General features: G+C 42.0%; 1 protein-coding gene across 4 annotated transcripts in view; it reads left to right on the forward strand.

Moving 5' to 3' along the window:
- cep128 (centrosomal protein 128) overlaps positions 1-22,561 on the forward strand; it is a 416,638-nt gene that overhangs the window by 365,702 nt on the left and 28,375 nt on the right. For all 4 annotated transcript variants that reach the window (XM_043696980.2, XM_087989605.1, XM_043696981.2 and 1 more), the window contains exon 20: positions 7,186-7,263. In XM_043696980.2, coding sequence (XP_043552915.2) covers positions 7,186-7,263 — 78 coding nt within the window. The remainder of the gene's footprint in view (positions 1-7,185; positions 7,264-22,561) is intronic.

Here is a 22,561-nt window from a genome sequence, read left to right on the forward strand (position 1 = left end):
TTAGTACACTGTAAAATTCCTGGCGTTGTCACATATATTTTAAATTCCACGGTGTCTCTATAAGCGATAGTGGGGACAGATATAGTCATCACAACTGACTCAGCAGTTCATGCTTGGACATGCAGCTTTCAAGCAAGTTGGTTTAATTCAATCCTTTTTTGTAATCGAGTATAACTGACCTTGAATAGCTTCAATAGACATGAACCTTCCATGCAAACATGATGATCCTAGCACCTTGCTTGGCTGTGCAATGTATCTTTTCATCAACTTTTTGTGTGCTGTCAGAGAACCTGAGAGTCATTTGAAATAGTTTGATTCCAATGCTGTTAGACAACGTGGACATTGTTTTTGCATTGTATAAGGGGTGATAGGAGCAGTAGGTTCAAATGTCACCATGGTAGCTGGTGGAATTTGAATTCAATCAATCAAAAATCTAGAAGCAAAAATAGAAATTGCTGGAAAAGCTCAGCAGATCTGGCAGCATCTATGGAAAGAAAGCAGAGTTAACGTTTTGGGTCCAGTGACCCTTCCTCAGAACTAAGAATGCTGATAACTCTGCTTTCTCTGCGCAGAGTTAGTCTTTATTGGGTGGCACGGTTGCTCAGTGGTTAGAACTGCTGCTTCACAGCGCCAGGATCCTGGGTTCGATTGCAGCCTCAGGTGACTGTTTGCACTTTCTCCCCATGTCTGCATGGGTTTGTTGCCATGTTGCCTCCCACAATCCAAAAGATGTGCAGGTCAGGTAAATTGACCATGGTGTTTAGCGATCGGTAGGTTAAGTGCATTAGCCAGGAGTAAATGCAGGATAATAGCATTGGGGAATGGGCCTGGGTGGGATACTCTTCGGAGGGTTAGTGTGGACTTGTTGGGCCGACGGGCCTGTTTCCACACTCTAGGGATTCTAAGGTCTTCTAAGTGCATTTAGTAGAGGAGTTGGGCAATCACGTTGCGGCTGTACAGGACATTGGTTCAGCCACTATTGGCATATTGTATGCAATTCTGGTCTCCCACATTTAGGAAGGATGTAGTAAAACTTGAATAGGTTCAGAAAAGATTTACAAGGATGTTGCCAGGGTTGGAGGGTTTGAGCTACAGGGAGAGGGTGAATAGATTGGGGCTGTTTTCCCTGCAGCTTTGGAGGCTGAGAGGTGACCTTTTGGAGGTCTATAAAATCATGAGGGGCATGAATAGGGTAAGTAGACAAGGCCTTTTCCCTGGGGTGGGGGAGTCCAGAACTAGAGGGTGTAGGTTTAGGGTGGGAGGGTATAAATTTAAAAGGGACCTAATGGGCAATCTTTTCACACAGAGAGTGGTGTGTGTATGGAATGAGTTGTCAGAGGATGTGGTAAAGGCTGGTGTAATGACAACACTTAAAGGGCATTGGGTGGGGTATATGTATAGGTTTAGAGGGGTATGGGCGAAATGCTGGGAAATGGGACTAGATTAATTTAGGATATCTGGTCGCTGTGAACAAGTTGGACTGAAAGGCCTGTTTCTGTTCTCTTTATCTCTATGACTCACAAGACAATTAAAGGAACAAGTAGTAGGCAATTCAGCTTGTTCCGTCATTCATTAACATCATGGCTGATGTTTGGCCTAACTCCATAGTTATGCCTTTGGCCCATATTCCTTAATTCCTTTGCTGAACGAAAATTTATTCATCTCAGATATATAATTAACAACTGATCTGGAATCCATGCTGTTTGTGAACCAAACTTCCAAACATCCATCACTCTTTGTATGTAGATATGCTTCCTAACATGTTTCCTCAATGGTTTGACCCTAACTCTCAGACTATACCCCCCAGTTTTAGAATCACCAACCAGTGGAAATGGTTTATCTTTATCTGCCCTGTCTTTTCCTGTTAATATCTTAAAGATTTCAATCTTCTAAGTTCTAGAGAAAACAGGCCTAATTTATACAATGTCTCGACATAACTCCTGAAATCCAGGTATTATTCTTGTAACCTATGTTGTACTTCCTCCAAGGTCAATGTATCTATCCTAAGGTGTGGCGCCCAGATTGTTTTGTGGTGCCCAGAGTACGCCACGTGAGGTCCATCCAGGGTTTTGTATAACTGCATCACGATTTCAGCTTCCATTAGCCATCTAGAGTGTTTTCTGCACCTGTTCATGGTATTTTAAAGATCTATGAACCTGAACTTTTAAGGCTTTTTAGACATCTGCTGTATTTAACTTCATAACTCCCAGAAAGTACCGTAAACTATCCTTTTTTGGTCCAAAATGGATGACCTCACATTGCTTTCATTGGACTTCATCTGCCACAGATCATCTGATCTATCAATCTCACTTTGTAATTTTATGCTATCATCTATATTGCCTGTACTGCTACCTAACTTTGTGTTATTAGCAAATTTGTATATATGACTTTCTGTGTCATTAGACATGTTGTTAACAATTAATGTGAACAATCAGGCCTAAATAGAGAATCATAATGTCATACAGCAGGGAAACAGGCCCCTTGATCCAACCATAATCCAAACTAAACTAGTTCAACCTGCCTGTGCTTGGCATGTATCCCCCCAAACATTTCTTATTCATTTACTTATCTAAATGTCTTCTAAACATTGTAACTGTACCCACATCCACCACCTCCTCTGGAAGTTCATTCCACATGCAAACCACTCTCTGCAAAACAAAATTGCGCCTCATGTCTTTTTTAAATCTTTCATCTTAAAAACACGTAGTCTTGAAATCCCCCCCTAGGGAAAAGATACCTGCCATTCACTTTATCTGAGCCCTTCATGATTTTATAAACCTCTGTAAGGTCACCCCTCAACCTCCTACACTCCAGTGAAAATGTGACAGCTATCCAGCCTCTCCTTGTACCTCAGATCCCCCCTTCCTTGCAACATCCTGGTAAGTCTTTTCTGAACCTTTTCCACCTTAATAATATCCTTACTGTAATAGATTATTATCATTAAAACCCATCTGGTTCACTAAGGTCCTTCTGGGAAGGAAATTTGCCATCCATCCCTGGTCTTACCCACAGCAATGTCCTACCCACAGGGATGGGCAATAAATACTGGCCTAGCCAGCGCTGCCCTTGTCCCATGAATGAACAATAAAGTATTCACAAGATATCACAGTGCATTCTGTTTTGACTTGCCTACCTGACCCCACCTCCCTTTGAAGGACTCTTGTTTAAAATTCCCTTCACCTCTGAAGGTATGATATTCCATGTATCTCTCTCTCTCTCTCTCTCTCCAGAAACTCACTTAATTTACAACTGTAGCCATTTTTGGTTATTTGAGCCCAGTTTAAAAAAATATATATTTTGGAATTACATATTTAAAATATCCATGGTACTTAGGAATTCTGACCCATGGCATGATATTCTTCAACTAATTTCTGATACATAGCATGTACAATGAACTGGTTAAGTTAAATAGTTCAATGAGTTTTTTTACTCAACATCACATACTTAGATATATTGTGCCAGGTCATATTTACGCTACAGAAACGGGCCATTTGGCCCAACAGGTTTGTGTCAGTATTTATTCTCCACATTAGCCTCGATTTTTTTAATCTAACCTTTAAACATAATTTCTATTCCTTTCCCTCCTGTTTATTTACCTTTTTCTAAACTGTATCCAATCTTCTTACCTCAGATAGTGGTGAGTTCCATATCAACCTACTCTTTTGGTTAGGAGGTTTCTTCTGAATTCCAGTCTGAATTATTAATAATCATCTTATTTTGATGGCCTCTAGTTCTGTCTTGCCTGCAAATGGAAAGATTTACATCTGGGTTATCAAATACATGCCATGAGGTAAAAAGCCCTCTCAATTCACCCATCAATTTTTACTCTTCTAGAGAAAACACCCCCAGCCTGTTCAATCTTCCCTGATGGTTGTAATATTTTATTCTAGTCCCATTCTAGTAAGTCATTTTCACATTTTCTCCAGTGCCTTTAAATCTTTTACATAATTTTCAGGCCTGAAATGTTCAAAATATCGTCTAAATAGGTTTCTGTGTAGGTTTAGCGTACTGCTTTTCAGTTATGTCCCTTGAGAAATGAATGCCAGTACTTTGTTTGCTATTTTAGCTTTTTTATGGCCTTATTAACCTGGTTTTATGTTCTTATCAGAGTACTGAGAGCTGGCACACTTTCCGTTTCAGAAACTCTGTCAGGATCGAGCGAGGTCAGGTACGATGCGATTAGATCCCTGGTAAAGCTTTTATCCTTTGCCTTGGCAAGAGCAGCTTTTCTATATTGTGAATTTAGAAGTCCAGTTTGTATTTAGACATGGCATATTTACAACCTAAAAGTCCAATCTCTGCGTAGAGCATTGATGATGTTAATCTTGAAATTGCAATTGCACAACTGGTTGTAATTCTTTGGCCAAAGTGTCACATCAGCAGCAGCAAATTATGCTTTCGCGACTTTTTGGATTCAGTTTGCAGACATTTTTTCATATTCTGGACTGTGATATAGACCAGAAAGCCCTGAGTTTGGTGCACTGGTTAGTCTTTGAGGAGAAAGTGAGGTCTGCAGATGCTGGAGATCAGAGCTGAAAATGTGTTGCTGGAAAAGCGCAGCAGGTCAGGCAGCATCCAGGGAACAGGAGAATCGACGTTTCGGGCATAAGCCTGAAGAAGGGCTTATGCCCGAAACGTCGATTCTCCTGTTCCCTGGATGCTGCCTGACCTGCTGCGCTTTTCCAGCAACACATTTTCTGCACTGGTTAGTCGACTTGTACTCCATATAATTGTGCATCAGTCCTTATGGGCTAGTGAGAATTAGGTTCCATGCCTGTCGCTTTCTGCTATGAGCCTGGTTTCAAAATGTAAACAAATAGATAGGATTTGATGGAGTGAGGGTTGTGGGGATGTGTTTTGGAATGCGGAGGCTGTGGGGGTGGGGGTTGATTATTTGCTGAAGCGAACTCACAAATTAGGTTAAGGGCAAGGTCAGTAGAGATGCAGTCACAAACTATTGAGGAATATTCAAGAATACATAAAATAGATACATTTTAACCAGAAAGACAAACTCCATTTGGTTACTGACTTAAAAGTAGTATCAAACCTCAAGAAAAATAACATATAGTTGTGTAGAGATGGGAGGCAGGTCAAAAAAGTGGACAAAATATATTTTTAAAAAGCAAGAATTGCTAAACAAATGATAAAAAGAAAACATTAGAGCATGAGAGAAAACTAGCCAGAAATATAAAAACAGGTAGTAAGAGTTTCAATAGACATTTTAAAAAGAAAAGCGTTAACAAAATGAGCAATGATCCTATAGAAAATTGACCCAGGGAATTAAAACAAGAAAATAAGGAGATGGCAGATAAATTTAATAGGTGTTTTGCATCAGTCTTCACTATAGTGGTTAATCAGGAAATGTAAGGAGCTCAAATTGCAATCACCATGGAAGTAGTACTGAGCAATTCTTTTATTCATTCAGGGGATAAGGGCATCGCTGCTAGATCAGCATTTATTGCCCAGAGGGCAACTTACCACATTGCTATGGGTCTGATATCACATGTAGGCCAGACCAGATAACTTCCTTCTCTAAAGGGCATTAACGAACCAGATGGATTTTTCCTGACAATCAGTAATGGCTTCATGATTATCACTTGACTCAATTCCAGGTATTTATTGAATTCAAATTCTAGCATCTGCTGTGACAGGATTCGAACCCAGGCCCCTAGAACATTACCTAGGTCTCTGGATTAAAGGTCCAGCAATAATACCACTAGGCCAATGCCTCCCCACTACTTGTTGGAGCTGTGGGCTGACAAGTCCTTGGGTCCTGATGGATTTTATCCTAGACCTTAAAAGAAGTGATTAGTGAGGTAGTTGATGCGTTGTTTTTAAATTTCCAAAATTCTCTAGATTCAGGGAAGCTTCCATTAGATTGTGAAATAATGAATGTAGCTCCTTTATTCAAAAGGGGAGGAAGACTGAAAGTTGGAAGGAAACATACTATCTATAGAGGGTAAGGGATTCCAGAGGCATTTGGCTGGTCCAGTTTCAAAATGTTAGTATGCAGGTACAGCAAGTAATTTGGAAAACTCACAGCATGTTATAATTTATCCTGAGGGGAATTGAGTACAAAAGTAAGGAGGTAATGCTTCAGATATGTAGGACATTTGTTATAATAATGGTCTCCCTATTTAATGAAACATGTGAAGCAGTTCAGAGAATGTTCACTTGGCTAATACCTGGAATGGATAGATTATTTTATGAAGATAGGTTAGACATGTTGGACAGGTTTTGGCTGGAGTTTAAAACAGTAAGAGGTGACTTGATTGAAACATATGGGGAATTTGAGAGGCTGAATAGGGAATAGATGTTTCCTCTTTTGGGGAATCTAGTAGCGGGGAAGAGATCACTGTTTGAAGATCATGTTTCATCTGTTTAAAATAGCAATTAGATTTATTTTTGCTTTTGAAGGGTTGTGAGTCTTTGGAACTAACTTTCTCATCGGGTAGTGAAAGCAGAGTCTTCGAATATTTTTAAGGTAAAGGTAGATAAATGCTTTATCAGCAAGAGCAGGAAATGTTACCAGTGATGGTTGGGAATAGGGAATAATGAAACCAGCTGTTATAGAATGATGGGGTGGGCTCAAGAGGCTGAGTGCCCTTCTCCTACTTCTAACCTACCTGCCCCTGATTCACCATTGAATGTTCCTCTAGCATATGCAGCCTGAGTTAATACTTGAAGAATAGGCACCTTGGTAGGAAACTGGAAAATGGCTGTGGTACCTTTATCTAGCCTGAACTAACACCTGGAAAGGAGGGGATGAAGAAGGAAAACTGTTGTAATATTGTTTGCAATGTAATCCCTGTGACCTTTTTCCATCCTGTCCTCTACCAGAATCCTGTACCTTTGCTCCGCAAAACAGAAACATGCTGCAAAACAAATGTTAATTTGCACAAATGCGAGTGTATTCTACAAGATAGAATGCTTGTGGAAGGTCTAGCGCTTGACATCCCTTTCATTATCAACAAAAGAGAACACTGAACCGTGCACTATTCTGAAGAACACTGACTCGTGTATTGTTACTAATGAACAAGTTGGCTTGTGTGTTCTGTTATTAAGGAGAATTTTGACCCTGTGTGATGCTAATGAGAAAAGTGACTCACTTGTACAGTTACAACATTGATGCTGGTTTCAGTAAAATAGAGAGGTTAACATGTTTTAACTTGGTTTTGAATTTAGAGCACACGGATGGCATTGGATCATCTTGAATCGGTGCCAGAGAGGTTGAGTATCCTAGATGGCATCCGGGATTTGGAGGTAAGGACATTTTGATGATTGTTTTAATTGCCCATTTTCATAATACAAAAATGTGGAAACAATTAGTTGAAAATCCGTGACATTTTTATCGTGACATTGTAAAGCCTAAAGCACTTAATCTCTAACTGTGGTAAATTGGAGATAGATTTTGAAAATATTTGGAACTCCTTTGTCTCCAGGCGTGGTCTCTTTATATGGAAATATTGTGTTAGAGCCTTAAGGCCAAGAACATTGGAGCTTTTTACTGGACCCGTACCTGGGATTCCAGGGTTGCTAGTTAAGATGAAGTATTGATCTGTGAAATACAACTCAATCTGTGAATTTGCCAAGGTTGTGTCCTTTAATCATACCTCCCTTTAATGGGAAGGACTACAATGGGGAAATTTAGAATTGCAACAGAAATCCTGTTGTGTGAATCAACAGAAAAATATTTTGACAAATTATAACCAGAAATAGAAGCAGAAAGTATCAAAAGCACACTGGAAGCAATTCAGTATCTAAACAGTAGCACTTGGGGGTAAAACTGCACGTGGGAAGGAATGGAACATATAGCCCCAGTTGACACATCTGACATTCCTTGTCTGATGTTCAGGGAATAACAATGTGTCATATAACTGGCAACCAATGTGATGCCACCTGATTGCACCCTTCCCAGCTGCAATTTCTGCATATCTGATGAATATCCTCTTGGACAGGCCGTTGAGGTTCTCGGTGTCAGGTTGAGTTCTTGTATTTTATTGCACAGTACAGTACAGTATTGTACAAGGAGAATATTGACCAGAAGGTTGGTCTTTCCTTCTCCATTTTCTTTCTTTCCTACTCATCTCTAATGAAGGCACTGACTCTCAAGTTAGTAGAGTTCCGTGGGTGGACGAAGCCCTCTGACACTTGCCAAGGTGACCCTTCTAAGTTTCCTGCAGAAATGTGTGAATGGCTGCATTTCTTGCATTTTTTCCTTGCACCACAATATCATTGGTGCCTGGAAAAAGGTTGCTGTCTGCTCAACAATGTTCTCATAGGAATTATCCACATGCCAGCACTGATGACGGTGCATCTCAGAACAGAATGCAAGTGAAGAATGGATTTACTTTGAACTTTGAGTTGGTTGTATATCACAGGAGCACAATGCATTCAGTCAGTATGCTCCTGCATGTCCATTGCATTCATTGAGAAGTCATGATTTGGAGGAGCCGGTATTGGACTGGGGTGTACAAAGTTAAAAATCACCAGGTTATAGTTCAACAGGTTTATTTGGAAGCACTAGCTTTTGGAGCACAGCTCCTTCATCACGTAGAGGTGGAGTATAAGTTCATAAGACACAGAATTTATAGCGAAAGTTTACAGCGTGATGTAACTGAAATTATATATTGAAAAAGACCTGGATTGTTTGTTAAGTCTCTCATCTGTTAAAATGACAAAGTTGGTTTCAGTTCTTTCATATGTAAATCGCAAAACTCTTTGAAAAGATACATTTTCAAGTGAACTTTAACAATTGGTGTCATGTTGGCCCAGATAATGTATTAAAGGTGTGAGCTACACTGTGTGAGGCTGTCTGTGCCATAATGGACAGACTGATTCTAATCTAACAAACGGATCTACATAATCTTATATGGATTCATGTAGTTTTTAAGCAAAATAAGATGTAATTCTGCAAATACAAATTCACCCCACACACTTAGGGTTGTGTGTGCATGTAGGTGTGTGTGTGGAAGTTATGAGTGTCTGTGAGAGAGTGTGTGAATGTGTGTGAGTGTGCATGTAAAGGGGTATAAGTCTGTGAGGGGGTGCGTGTGTGCATGTGGATGTGAGGGTGTGTATGAGAGAGAGCCTGTCTATGAGAAAGCTTCTACGTTAGTGTATGGGTCTGTAGGTGTGTGTGTGTATGTATATATATCTATGTAAGCTATCCCAATGGGGCTATCAGCCTCTGCTCGGTCACTTTTTGTTGTTGGTCAGAGACCGCCTTAGCGGAGAGTCACCCAAAGGTCTGAGGTCAAATGTCCCAGACCGCTGAAATTTTCTCTGACTGGGAGGGAGCACTCCGGTCTGTTGATTGTTGAGCAGTGTCCATTAATCCGTTGCCGTAGCCTCCTCTCGGTCTCTTCAATGTACCATACCTCAGGGCATCCTTGCCTGCAGCGTATGAGATAGACAACGTAGGTTGAGTTGCATGAGTACCTGCCACATGCACGATGGGAGGTGTCCCCACGCGGAATGGCGGTATATGTGTCGACACTCTGACATGTCTTGCAGCGTCTACCGTGACAAGGTTATATAGTGTTGTCCTGAAAGCCGGGCAGTTTGCTACGAACAATGATCTGTCTGAGGAAGAAACCGTAATGACCTCCTCAGGAGACAGACACGTGCTGCAACTGACAGGGTACCCTTCATAGTCCATTACTTCCCAGGAGCCGATAAACTACGCCATGTTCTTCGCAGCCTGCAACACATTATCAATGAGGATATGCACCTTGCCAAGACCTTCCCCACACCTCCACTTCTCACCTTTAAACAACCACCAAACCTCAAATAGACCATTGTTCGTAGCAAACTGTCTGGCTTTCAGGACAACTCCATACAACCCTGTCACAGTAGGCACTGCAAGACGTGTCAGAGTGTCGACACAGATACCACCATTACGCGTGGGGACACCTCCCACTGTGTACATGGTAGGTACTCATGCAGCTCAGCCAACATTGTCTATCTCATACGCTGCAGGCAAGGATGCCCTGAGGCATGGTACATTGGCGAGACTGAGCTGAGCCAACAGTAGCAGATGAATGGGCACTACACAACAATCAACAGACCGGAGTGTTCCCTCCCAGTCGGAGAACACTTCAGCGGTCAGGGACATTCGACCTCGGACCTTCGGGTGACTGTCCTCTAAGGCAGACTTCGAGACAGGCAATAGCGCAGAGTGGCCAAGCAGAGGCTGTTAGCCAAGTTTGGTATCCATGGGGATGGCCTCAACCGGGACTTTGGGTTCATGTCACACTACAGGTGACTCCACTGCACTACACACACACACAGATACACAGACACACGCACACACACCTACTCATACACTCACACAGACCCTCTCTCATACACAAGCACTCTCTCATACGTTCACACATACGCTCCCACACATACACGCACCCTCTCACAGACTTATACCCTTTTACACTCACATACATAAACCCACTCTTTCACAGACACTCATAACCCCCTCACACACACACACACCTATATGCACACACACATATATATTTGTGGGGTGAATTTGCATTTGCAGAATTACATCTTATTTTGCTCAAAAACTGCATGACTCCATATAAGATTCTGTAAATCCATTTTTTAGATTAGAATCAGTCTGACCATTGTGGCACAGACAGCCACACACAGGGCAGCTCATACCTTCAATACATTATCTGGGCCAACATGACACCAATTGTTAAAGTTCACCTAAGGATGTGAATTTAAAAAGGTTCTGCAATTTACATATGAAAGAACTGAAACCAAAATGTTCATTCCAAAAATTGAGAGTCTTAACAAACAATCCAGGTCTTTTTCAATGTATAATTTCAGTTACATCACACTGTAAACTTTTGCTATAAATTCTGTGCCTTACAATTGTGTCCTCCACAACCTCCTGATGAAGGAGCAGCGCTCCAAAAGTTAGTGTCCTTCCAATTAAGCCTGTTGGACCATAACCTGGTGTTGTGTGATTTTTAACTTCATTGAGAAGGCAGCGGTTCCTCTACAGCCGTAAGTGTTACCTAGCTGTCTTTCATTGTTTGTTCAGTCTACTTAGATTACAGTCACCGCACTTGAAAGTAATTGATTATATGTGAAGTGCTTTGAGAGATTTCTAAAAGATATATAGCACAATATAATGCAAGTACTTCTTTTCAGAGATATTTCAATGTTGACGGATAATTCAGTGGGTGATAGAAAAGCTGATGGGTATTTTGATGGTTGGTGTTGTTTCCAGTTTACGATGCAGCCACTTTTCTACCTTTGTATTTCCATTTGCGCTCCACAAGCCTGCAAAAAAAAATCAACCCTTGGGAGGAATGTTTCCAATTTGGTGGGAGGGGAGCATGAGAGGAGTAGGAAGCTTGTTGGGTTAGTATCCCAAAGCCGACCTTCCTCCCTCCAGCTTTTTAATCAATAAGTGAGTACAGATAATGAAAGCAATTAAAGTGGGCTATAAAGATTGCAAGTTGTGTTGCCAACTTGGAAAGTTGGAGAAGCAAAGCTTTTTCGTTCTTACTTGGGATGTGGGCTGGCCACTCTTTGTTGCCCATCCCTAATTGCCTTTGAAGCTTGTTGCGTCATTTCATTGGACAGTCAAGAATCAACCACTTGGATAGAGAACTGGCTAGGCAGAAGTAGCAGTGAAAGGGAATTTCTCAAAATGGGGCCCAGTGACCAATGGTGTTCCTCAAGAACTGTGCTGGGACCACTGTTGTTTGTTATATACGTAATTGATCTCAAGGAAGGTATAGGTGATCTGATTAGCAAGTTTGCAGGTGACTCTAAGATTGGCAGATTAGCTGATAGTGAAGGGGCCTGTCAGAGAATGCAGTGGAATATAGATAGATTGGAGAGCTGGGCAGAGAAATGCCAGATGGTGTTCAATCCTGACAAATGCGAGGTGATAAATTTTGGAAGATCCAATTCAAGAGCGAACTATACAGTAAATGGAAAAGCCCTGGGGAAAATTGATGTACAGAGAGATCTGGGTGTTCAGGTCCATTGTACCCTAAAGGTGGCAACACGGGTTAGTGGAATGGTCAAGAAGGCATACGGCATGCTTTCCTTCATCATACGGAGTATTGAGTACAAGAATTGGCAGGTCATGTTACAGTTGTATTGGACATTGGTTCGGCCACATTTTGGAATACTGCCAACAGTTTTGATCGCCATATTACCAAAATGATGTGAATGCTTTGCAGAGGGTACAATGGAGGTTCACAGGATGTTGCGTCATATGTAGGGCGCTAGCTATGAAGAGAGGTTGAGTAGATTAGAATTATTTTCATTAGCAAGATGGAGATTGAGGGGGGACCTGATTGAGGTCTACAAAATCATGAGAGGTATAGACAGGGTGGATAATGAGAAGCACTTTTTCCCAGAGTGGGGGACTCAATTACTAGGGATCACAAGTTCAAGGTGAGAGGGGAAAAGTTTAAGGGAGATATGCGTGGAAAGTTCTTCATGCAAAGGGTGGTGGGTGCCTGGAACGTGTTGCCAGCAGAGGTGGCAGGGGCAGGAACGATAGTGTCATTTAAGATGTATCTAGACAGATATATGAATGAACAAGGAGTAGAGGAATACAGATCCTTAGAAAATGGACGACAGGTTTGGTTAGAGGATCTGGATCAGTGCAGGCTTGGAGGGCCAAAGGGCCTGTTCCTGTGCTGTGATTTTCGTTGTTCTTTGTACTTTGTTTCTGTGGGTCACATATAGGCTAGACTAGGCTAAGGAAAGCAAATTTTCTTCCCGAAAGGATATTAATGAACCAAATGGATTTTTGCAAAGATTGATGATCATTGTCATAGTCGCCATTACTGATGGTGGCTGTATGTTTCAGATTGAATTTTAATTTTCATCAGTTGCCATGGTGAGGCTTAAATCCATGATCCCACAATATTAGACTGGGCCTCTGAATTCTTACTTCAGTGGCTTATCCTCTGTGCTACCATTCTCCCCGCCACTCCCAATGCAGGTGACCAATGGAAAATCTTTGAGGTCTGAGCCCAGCATGACTTCAGCAACATTAGGAGAGAAAGCAACTTCTAGTACGTCAGCTATAAACAAAGGCAAGCACTGACAGGAACCTTCCTTAATGCAAATTCATTAGGTTGATTTCAGCAAAAAGAATTTGGCGCCATTTCACTGAGGACATGTTGACAGGGTGAGTGCTGAAAAGATGTTTCCCATTTTTAAGAACAATATGCAGGGAGTACTGGTTAGCTCATTTGGCTGGACGGCTAGTTTGCAATGCAGTAATGTCAACGATGTAGATTCAACTCCTGTACCAGCTGAGGTGTGGTAACCCTCAAAGAACCACCAGCCATCTTCTGGTGAGAGAGCAATCCTAATTTTCTCTGGGACTATGGCGACTTTATTCCAAATATGGTTTCACCAGTGCCCTATATAACCGACACACAACCTCATTACTTGTGTTAAAAAACTAAAAGAGCTGCAGATGCTAGAAATCAGAAACAAAGGCAAATATTGCTGGAAAAGCTCAACAGGTCTGGCAACATCTATGGAAAGAAATCAGAATTAATGCTTTGGGTCAGTCACCCATCGCCAGATCAGAAATTATAATATTGGATTAGCTTTCCTAATTACTTGCTGTACCTGAATACTTGCTTTTTCTGTTTAGTGCATAAGGACACCCAGTTCACTTTGCATCTTGCAAATATATATGTTTCTTTTTATTATTTCTGCCAAAATGGATATTTTCACACTTTCCCTCATTATACTCCATTTCCTGGCACAGTGGTTAGCACTGCTACCTCACAGCGCCAGAGACCCAGATTCAGTTCCCACCTCAGGCGACTCTCTGTGTGGAGTTTGCACATTCTCCCCGTGTCTATGTGGGTTTCCTCCAGGTGCTCCGGTTTCCTCCCAAAATCCAAAAATGTGCAGGTTAGGTGAATTGGCCATGCTAAATTGCCTGTAGTGTTAGGTCAAGGGGTAAATGTAGAGGAATGGGTCTGGGTGGGTTGGGCTTCGGTGGGTCGGTGTGGACTTATTGGGCCGAAGGGCCTGTTTCTACACTATAAGTAATCTAATCTAATTCCCACATCTTGGCCCATTCACTAAAGTTATCAATATCACCATTTACTCTCCTCCTTAGCTGAGTCTCATCAACAGATGTGGCAGCCATACTTTCTGTTCATAGATATTACATCCAAGTAAAATCTATGAACTTTAAACAATTAAGATCCCAGCAACTATCCTTTATATCATTCACTGCATTTTGCCAACCTGAAGAAGACCCATTTATGCCTAATGTCTGCTTCTTGTTAGACAGTCAATCGTCTATTCATGACCCTATGCAAATTCTTATACCATGAGCTTTTCATTTACTTTGATACAGGACTTTGTCACATGTCTTATTGAAGTCCAAGTACACCACATCCATTGGTTTCCTTTTAACTGCAACATATGTTACTTTCTCAAAGAACTCTAATACATTGCTCAAACATGGTGTTTAGGAACAGGAATAGGCCATTCAGCCCTTCAGCCTGTTCCATATGTCAATGAGATCATATGTGATCAGTGGTGAAACTCCATACCCTTGCCTTTGGCCCATGTCCCTGATCACCTTTGCTTAATAAAATTCAACTGCTGTTTGTGGAGGAGGGTTCCAAACCTCTACCACCCTTTGTGTGTGGAAGTGCTTCCAAACATCTCTCCTGAACGGTCTGGCCCTAATTCTCAGGCTATGCCCTCTAATTCTAGAATCCCCAACCAGTGGAAATAATTTAGCTTTTTCCACGCTGTCTTTTCCTGTTAATATCTTGAAGACTTTGTTCAGATCACCCACATACCCTTCTAAATTCTAGAGACCCAGTCTGTATATTCTGTCCTTGGTGGCACAGTTGCTCAGTGGTTAGCACTGCTGCCTCACAGCACTAGGGGCCCAAGTTCAGTTTTAGCCTCAGGCAACTGACTGTGTGGAGTTCTCACATTCTCCCCGTGTCTGCATGGGTTGCCTCAGGGTGCTTTGGTTTCCTCCCACAATCCAAAGATGTGCAAGTCAGGTGAATTAGCCATGCTAAATTGCCCATAGAGTTAGATGCATTAGTCAGAGGGAAATTTGGGGAATGGTTCTGGGTGGGTTACTCTTCGGAGGGTCTGTGTGGACTAGTTGGGCTGAAGGGCCTGTTTCCACACTGTAGGGAATCTAATCTAATCATGACTTAACCCTTGAAGTTCAGTTATTATTCTTGTAAACCTATACTCTACTCCCTCCAAGGTAAATATATTCTTCCGAAGGTGTGGTATCCAGATCTGCTCTCAGTACTCCAAGTTGGGTCCAGCCAGGATTTTGTAAAGCTACCTTTCACAAAACCAAATTGCCTCTTCCACATTACTGTACCATATCTGAGCACCCCGCAATAACTGCTTTTGCCATAGCTTTGAACATTTTTTTCTGTTTTCCTCATTTCAACAGGGCCCAATCCACAAGATCCTACACTCTGGTTGAATTGGTTCAATCAGTTTTGTACTCAACCAGTATAGTTCTTGGCATTAAATAGAACATAGTGATAAGCATGAGCTGCTCCTAATCAGCATACCTTATATAATTACAATGAAACTAATAGTCCCCATGACCAAATGCAATTTGGGGAGGCGAAGTGAATTATAATGAATTGCAAATATTTTAAAGGTTGCATCAAAAAAGGGAATTTTCTTGGAGATATTAAAGGGCTTGAAGAAGCAATTCCATTTAATTTTGTGTTGAATTAAATATTGTTACCTATGTTTTTCCTCCCTTTACTATTTTTGTTAAACAAAATGCAATTCAAGAGTCACATTGTATTCTCTCTCCCTATCCCTGCCTGCGCACAAAAACAAAACAAACTTATCTCGAAAATGTATCTTGGGAGAGGATTGGGATGGCGAAGTAATGCAAAACTGATATTGTGGATGCAGGGCGAAGGTCTTGTGTCCAAAACCAGCAGGTTTAACAAGGCAGTGGGTTACAGAATGTCTTTCTTGCCATTTGAGTTTCTCAAATGTCAAGTTGATGGTTAAATTTATGAAGATAGACAAGTGCTGTCCGTAACAGTTGTTGGTGGATGTTTCCACTGCTCCAGGAGGTTTAAAAGTTGACTTTTTTGTTGACGGCATTGGGGGAATTGTATTATATTTCCTTTGCATACTCATCCATTTATTTCACAAATAATACAGTAGATGCTCAGTAAAAGTTCTGGGATCTATCACATGATGCACAAAGTTGCTGCTGTTTGCCACTGAATGACGCATTTCCCAGAAACTCAACATGCCACCAGCAATGTGTTCCAACAAAGCAGCCTTTATTTTAAGTGAAGAGTTTAAGCAACTAAAAATATAACCATGATAAATCTCAGTCATCACATTTCATAAAGTGCAGAGAAATAAATATAAGCAGTGTGCTTTGACCTACTCAAGGACTATAACAAAAACAGAAATTGCTGGAAAAGCTCAGCAGGTCTGGCAGCATCGGTGAAGAGGAATCAGAGAAACATTTACTCTGATTTCTCCTGACTGATGCTGCTGGACCTGCTGAGCTTTTCCAGCAATTTCTGTCATAGTCATAGAGATGTACAGCATGGAAACAGACCCTTCGGTCCAAACCGGCCATGCCGACCAGATATCCCGACCAAATCTAGTCCCACCTGCCAGCACCCAGCCCATATCCTTCCAAACCCTTCCTATTCATATACCCATCCAAATGCCTCTTAAATGTTGCAATTGTACCAGCCTCCACCACATCCTCTGGCAGCTCATTCCATATACGCCCCATAGGTCTCTTTTATATCTTTCCCCTCTCACCTTTCTGATTTATAGCATCTGCAGTTCTTTCAGTTTTTAAGGGACTAATAACAGTTTGTTGCTGTTTAAAATGGAAAAAGATTACAACTCCTGATGCTTTCATATGATAGGTTCTGTTTAGAAATCACCTCCTGACCTTTCAGTATTAACCTATTTGTGTTGCATTTCCCTGGTTGCTTCATTTCAATTTTCCTCTTTAACTTTTATATAAACTTCTGTTCATCAGATTTAAAAGTATAAACTGTGCCTACCTACAGCCTATTTGAAGTACGTTGGCAGCTTGTACTCAGCATACACTTATCAGCCGTAGTGTGGCCATCCAAAGAGCCATGCTATCATTAATCCATGCAGTGTACTTTGCACATCTTGCATTAGAACCAGGACCCCCTCAAACATGCTCCACCATTTAATACGATCATGGCTGATCTCATCCCGTCCTCCACTCCACTTTCTTGCCCATTTCTTAAATACCTTCCAACCGATAATGTGATCTTTTTATTTTGCATGTGGAATGTTTGTGGTGAGTTGGTCAATCTATGCACTTTGATGTTGTCGGCTAATGTAGGCCAGTAACTGGAGTGAACTAGTCCATATGAGTTTCACGTCAGTCAGCAAAGTGTAAACATTTGCATGCATTTAACCTGAGCTCCATTTTAACTCCCTGCCATGAAACTTCACTCACACCTGCCACTGGTTTGAAAGGCTGGTGGTTCTTACAGCTCACTGACAAATGTAATTGGAAAAGACTACTAGTCAGCCAAATAGACTTCTTTGATTTTTAACCCATGAAATGAATGATTGGGTCCGGTACTGTGTTATTGCTGACAATTCCTCTCTGCTGACTGTCCAGATGTGAAGTTAAATGTTTTGCCAATTCTGACATCTACCCCAAACTTGCTATGTTATTTCTGATGCATTTTACAGGCACTTCAACCTCACCCACTGTTCCAATACATGATCCTGCAACCATTCCAAAAGCTATGTCAGTATCGGCATGGTGGCTCAGTGGTTGGCGCTACTGCCTCACAGCACCAGGGACCTGGATTTGATTCCAGCCTTGGGTGACTGTCTGTGTGGAGTTTGCACATTCTCCCCATGTCTGCATGGGTTACCTCCCACAATACAAAGATGTGCAGGTTAGGTGAATTGGCCATGCTACATTGCCCGTAGTGTTCAGGGAGTGTAGGTTAGGTGCATTAGTCAGGGTTTAGGGTTTGGTTGGAATACGCTTCAGATGATTGGTGTGGACCTGTTGTGCCGAAGGGCCTGTTTCTACATTGTAGGGATTCTATGATGATAAATCCCACCTTGTTTTGGCACGTACCACTACGTTGTTTACCTCTATCTTTGCAGTATCTCCTGTAAGCATTTGTTCAATTCCCTTTCGAAGACTACTGTTGCATCTGTATCCACCAACCTATTGGACATTGCATAAGAAATGTTATGCTGCTGTCACCTTTGATTATAGGGAAACTAGGGATTCCTTTTTGTAGGGGATGTGGAAATGATTTTGTTTGAGATTGTCCATTTAAAAAATTGAGGTCCAGAACAAGGGGATTTAATGAACGTACGTGCTTTTCTTGATCTTAGATTCATAATTTTGGTGTCCAACAATCTCTCCATGATGAAGGTTTTCAGCAAGAGATGAGTTGAGATGGACAGAGTCAGGCAATATTACAGAGGTGGAAATGGGTGGCCTTAATGGTGGTATGGAGTTATCTATATGACAAGGCTGTGAACAGTCTGGTTCAGCCTCAGAGAATTTCCAGGGAGGGAATGGAATGGGCAGAGAGGGAGCAGAGTTTGGACTGGAGACAAATAGACTATTTTTAAATTCAGTCATTGCATTTGTGAGCACTGTTGACTGGACCAGTATTTATTGTCCATCCCTAATTGTCAGAGGGCACTTGAGTGTCAATTGCATTGTGTGGATCTGGAGTCACATGTAGGATAGAGCAGGTAAAGTCAGCAGAATTCCTTCTCTAAAGGACATTAGTGAGTCAGATCAGTTTTCTGACAATGAACAATAGTTTCATGGTCACCATCAGATTTTTAATTCCAGATTATTATTGAATTCAAATTCACATTCTATTATCTGCCATGGCGGAATTTGAATCAGGATCCCCATATGTTTACAAAAACAGAAATTGCTGGAAAATCTCAGCTGGTCTGACAGCATCTATGGAGAGAAATCAGTGTTAGTGTTTCAGGTCATTCTGAGTCGGGACCAACTCAGAACTGATAATCAAGAAACCCATCTCTGTCTTAAACACACTCAATGACTTGGCTTCTACAGTTTTCTGTGGCAATGAGTTCCAAAGATAAACCACCTTCAAAATGAAGAGGTTTCTCCTCATCTCAGTCCCTTCACTCTGAGGTAGTGCCCTTGGGTTCTAGACAGGTTCTGTCCACTCTAAACAGGCCTCTCTATATTCTTTAAGTTTCAGTGAGATACACCCCTTATCCTTCAAAGCTCCATCAAGTACAAACCCATGGTCCTTGTATAACAAGCCCTTCATTCCTGGGATCATTCTCGTAAACCTCCTCTGGACCAAGGCAAAAGCACATCCTACCTTAGATATGGGGCCCAAAACTGCTCACAATGTTCTGAATGCAGTCTAACCACAGCCTTATGCAGCCTCAGCAATATAACCCTGCTATTGGATACCGAGGGATAGGATCTATTTACATTTGAAAGAAAATTGACTCCTCAGTGATAGGTAGCATGATTTTGTGCAGGGAAGGTCAACCTAATAGAATTCTTTGAGGAAGTGACAAAATTGATTGATGAGGGAAGGGCTGTAGATGTCATATATATGGACTTCAGTAAGGCGTTTCATAAGGTTTTCCATGGTAGGCTGATGGAGAAAGTGAAATTGCATGGGGTCTAGTGTGTACTAGCTAGATGGATAGAGAACTGGCTGGGCAACAGGAGGCAGAGAGTGGTAGTGGAAGGGAGTTCCTCAAAATGGAAAACTGTGACCAGTGGTGTTCCACAGCGATCCATATTGGGATCACTGTTGTGTATGATATATATAAATGATCAGGAGGAAGGTATAGGTGGTTTGATTAGCAAGTTTTCAGATGACACTATGATTGGTGGAGTAACAGATAATGAAGGGGCATGTCAGAGAATGCAGCAGAATATAGACAGATTGAAAAGTTGTGCAGAGAAATGGCAGCTGAAGATTATTCCTGACAAATGCGAGGTGCTGCATTTTGGAAGATCCAGTTCAAGAGTGAACTGAATGGTAAATGGAAAAGTCCTGGGGGAAATTGATGTACAGGGAGATCTGGGTGTTCAGGTCTATTGTTCCCTGAAGGTGGCAATGCAGATCAGTAGAGTAGTTAAGAAGGCACAGCATGCTGTTCTTCATCGGACGGGGTATTGAGTACAACAGTTGGCAGGTCATGTTGTAGTTTATAAGACTTTGGTTCTGCCACATTTGGAATACTGCATACAGTTCTGGTCGCCACATTACTAAAAGGGTGTGGATGCTTTGGAGAGGGTGCAGAGGAGGTTCACCAGGATGTTGCCTAGTATGGAGGGCGCTAGCTATGAGGAGAGGTTTAGTAGATTAGGATTATTTTCATTAGAAACACGGAGGTTGCGGGGGGACCTGATTGAGGTCTACAAAATCATGAGAGGTATAGACAGGGTGGGTAGCGAGAAGCTTTTTTCCAGAGTGGGGGTCTCAATTACTAGGGGTCATGAGTTCAAGGTGAGAGGGGAAAAGTTTAAGGGAGATATGCATGGAAAGTTCTTCACGCAGAGAGTGGTGTGTGCCTGGAACGCGTTGTCAACAGAGGTGGTAGAGGCGGGCATGATAACGCCATTTAAGTTGTATCTAGACAGGTACGTGAATGGGCAGGGAGCAGAGGGACACAGATACTTCGAAATAGACGACAGGGATTGATAGAGGATCTGTATCAATGCAGGCTTGGAGAGCCAAAGGGCCTGTTCCTGTTCTGTAACATCCTTTGGTCTTTGCCTTTGTTGATTTCTAGTCCTCTTGAAATAAATGCTTACATTGCATTCACCTTCCTAACTGCCAGCTGAACCTTAAGAGAATCCTGAGCTCAGACTCCAAGACCCTTTATTCTTCAGATATCCAAAGCCTGTCCTCATTTAGAAAATAATCTATGCCTCTATTCTTCCTACCAAAGTACATAACCTCACACCTTACCACATTGTAATTGTTGTGCACTCTCCTAACCTTTCCAAGCCCTTCTGCAGCCTCCCCATTTATTCAACTCTACCTATCCCTCCACCTATCTTTGTGTCATCTGCAAACTTAACAATGCCTTTAGTTACTTCACTAAGGTCATTTACATGAATAATTGTCATCCTAACACAGACCTCTGCAGAAGTCCACTTAACACCGGCTGCCATCCTGAAAAATACCCCTTTATCCCCACTCTTTGCCTTCTGCCAATCAGCCAATTTTCTACCTGTGCCAGTGCCTTGCCTCCAACACCATGGGCTCTCACTTTATTCAGCAGCCTGCTATGTGACACCTTGTCAGCGACCTTCTAGAAATCCAAATACATCATGCCCAATGGCTCTCCTTTGTCTAATTTGCTCATTAAATCCTCAAAGAATTCTAACAGATCTGTCAGGCATGACCTCCTCTTGATGAAGCCATGCTGACTCCGTCCATTTTACCATGATTATTATACTTACACTCTTACTAATAACCAAGGTCAGGCTAACAGTCTGTCATTTGCCCAGAAACCCCTGACAGTGCTGCTCTACTATCTTCACTGTTAAGCTCCCCTAACAATCAAATCTGGCCAGCTCCTCCCCTCATGTCTTTGTAGGTATGTTTATTTAATTGTAATGCCATTACAGCTGAATAAGGCTTCTCCCTGCAGGGTGAATTCAATCATATTATGGTCACTATCCCCTAGGGATTTCTTCACCTTAAGCTCCCTAATCAGCTTGGCCACTTTACACATCTCCAGATCCAGAATTGCCTGTTTCCTAGTGATCTCTGCCAACATGTGGCTCCAACAAAACAATCTCAAAGATATTCCACAATTTCTTTCCTTGAGATCTGCTACCAACCTGATTTTCCCAGTCCGCTTGCATATTGAAGTACCCCATGATTATTGTAGTAGTCCTTCTCTTATATGCCTTTTTTATTTCCTGATTTATTTTCTACCTTCCATCCTGACCACTGAGAGGAGACAGGAGCATAATTCCTATCAGATTCTTTTTGCCCTTGCAGTTTCTCAACTCTACCCACAGAGATTCTATGCATTCTGACCTGATACGCTCCATCGCCAGACCATAGCAACACGACGGTTGGAGGAAGAGCACCTCATCTTCCGCTTAGGAACCCTCCAACCACAAGGGATGAACTCAAATTTCTCCAGTTTCCTCATTTCCCCTCCCCCCACCTTGTCTCAGTCAAATCCCTCGAACTCAGCACCGCCTTCCTAACCTTCTTCCTGACCTCTCCGCCCCCACCCCACTCTGGCCTATCACCCTCATCTTGATCTCCTTCCACCTATCGCATTTCCAACGCCCCACCCCCAAGTCCCTCCTCCCTACCTTTTATCTTAGCCTGCTGGACACACTTTCCTCATTCCTGAAGAAGGGCTCATGCCTGAAACGTCGATTCTCCTGTTCCTTGGATGCTGCCTGACCTGCTGCGCTTTTCCAGCAACACATTTTCAGCTCTGATCTCCAGCATCTGTAGTCCTCACTTTCTCCATTCTGACCTGATAGTTTGTTGCCATCGATTTAATT

The sequence above is a fragment of the Chiloscyllium plagiosum genome, unplaced genomic scaffold, assembly GCF_037043375.1.
Source record: "Chiloscyllium plagiosum isolate Xiang-an unplaced genomic scaffold, Cpla_swu_hap1 HiC_scaffold_8, whole genome shotgun sequence".
Taxonomy (NCBI): domain Eukaryota; kingdom Metazoa; phylum Chordata; class Chondrichthyes; order Orectolobiformes; family Hemiscylliidae; genus Chiloscyllium; species Chiloscyllium plagiosum.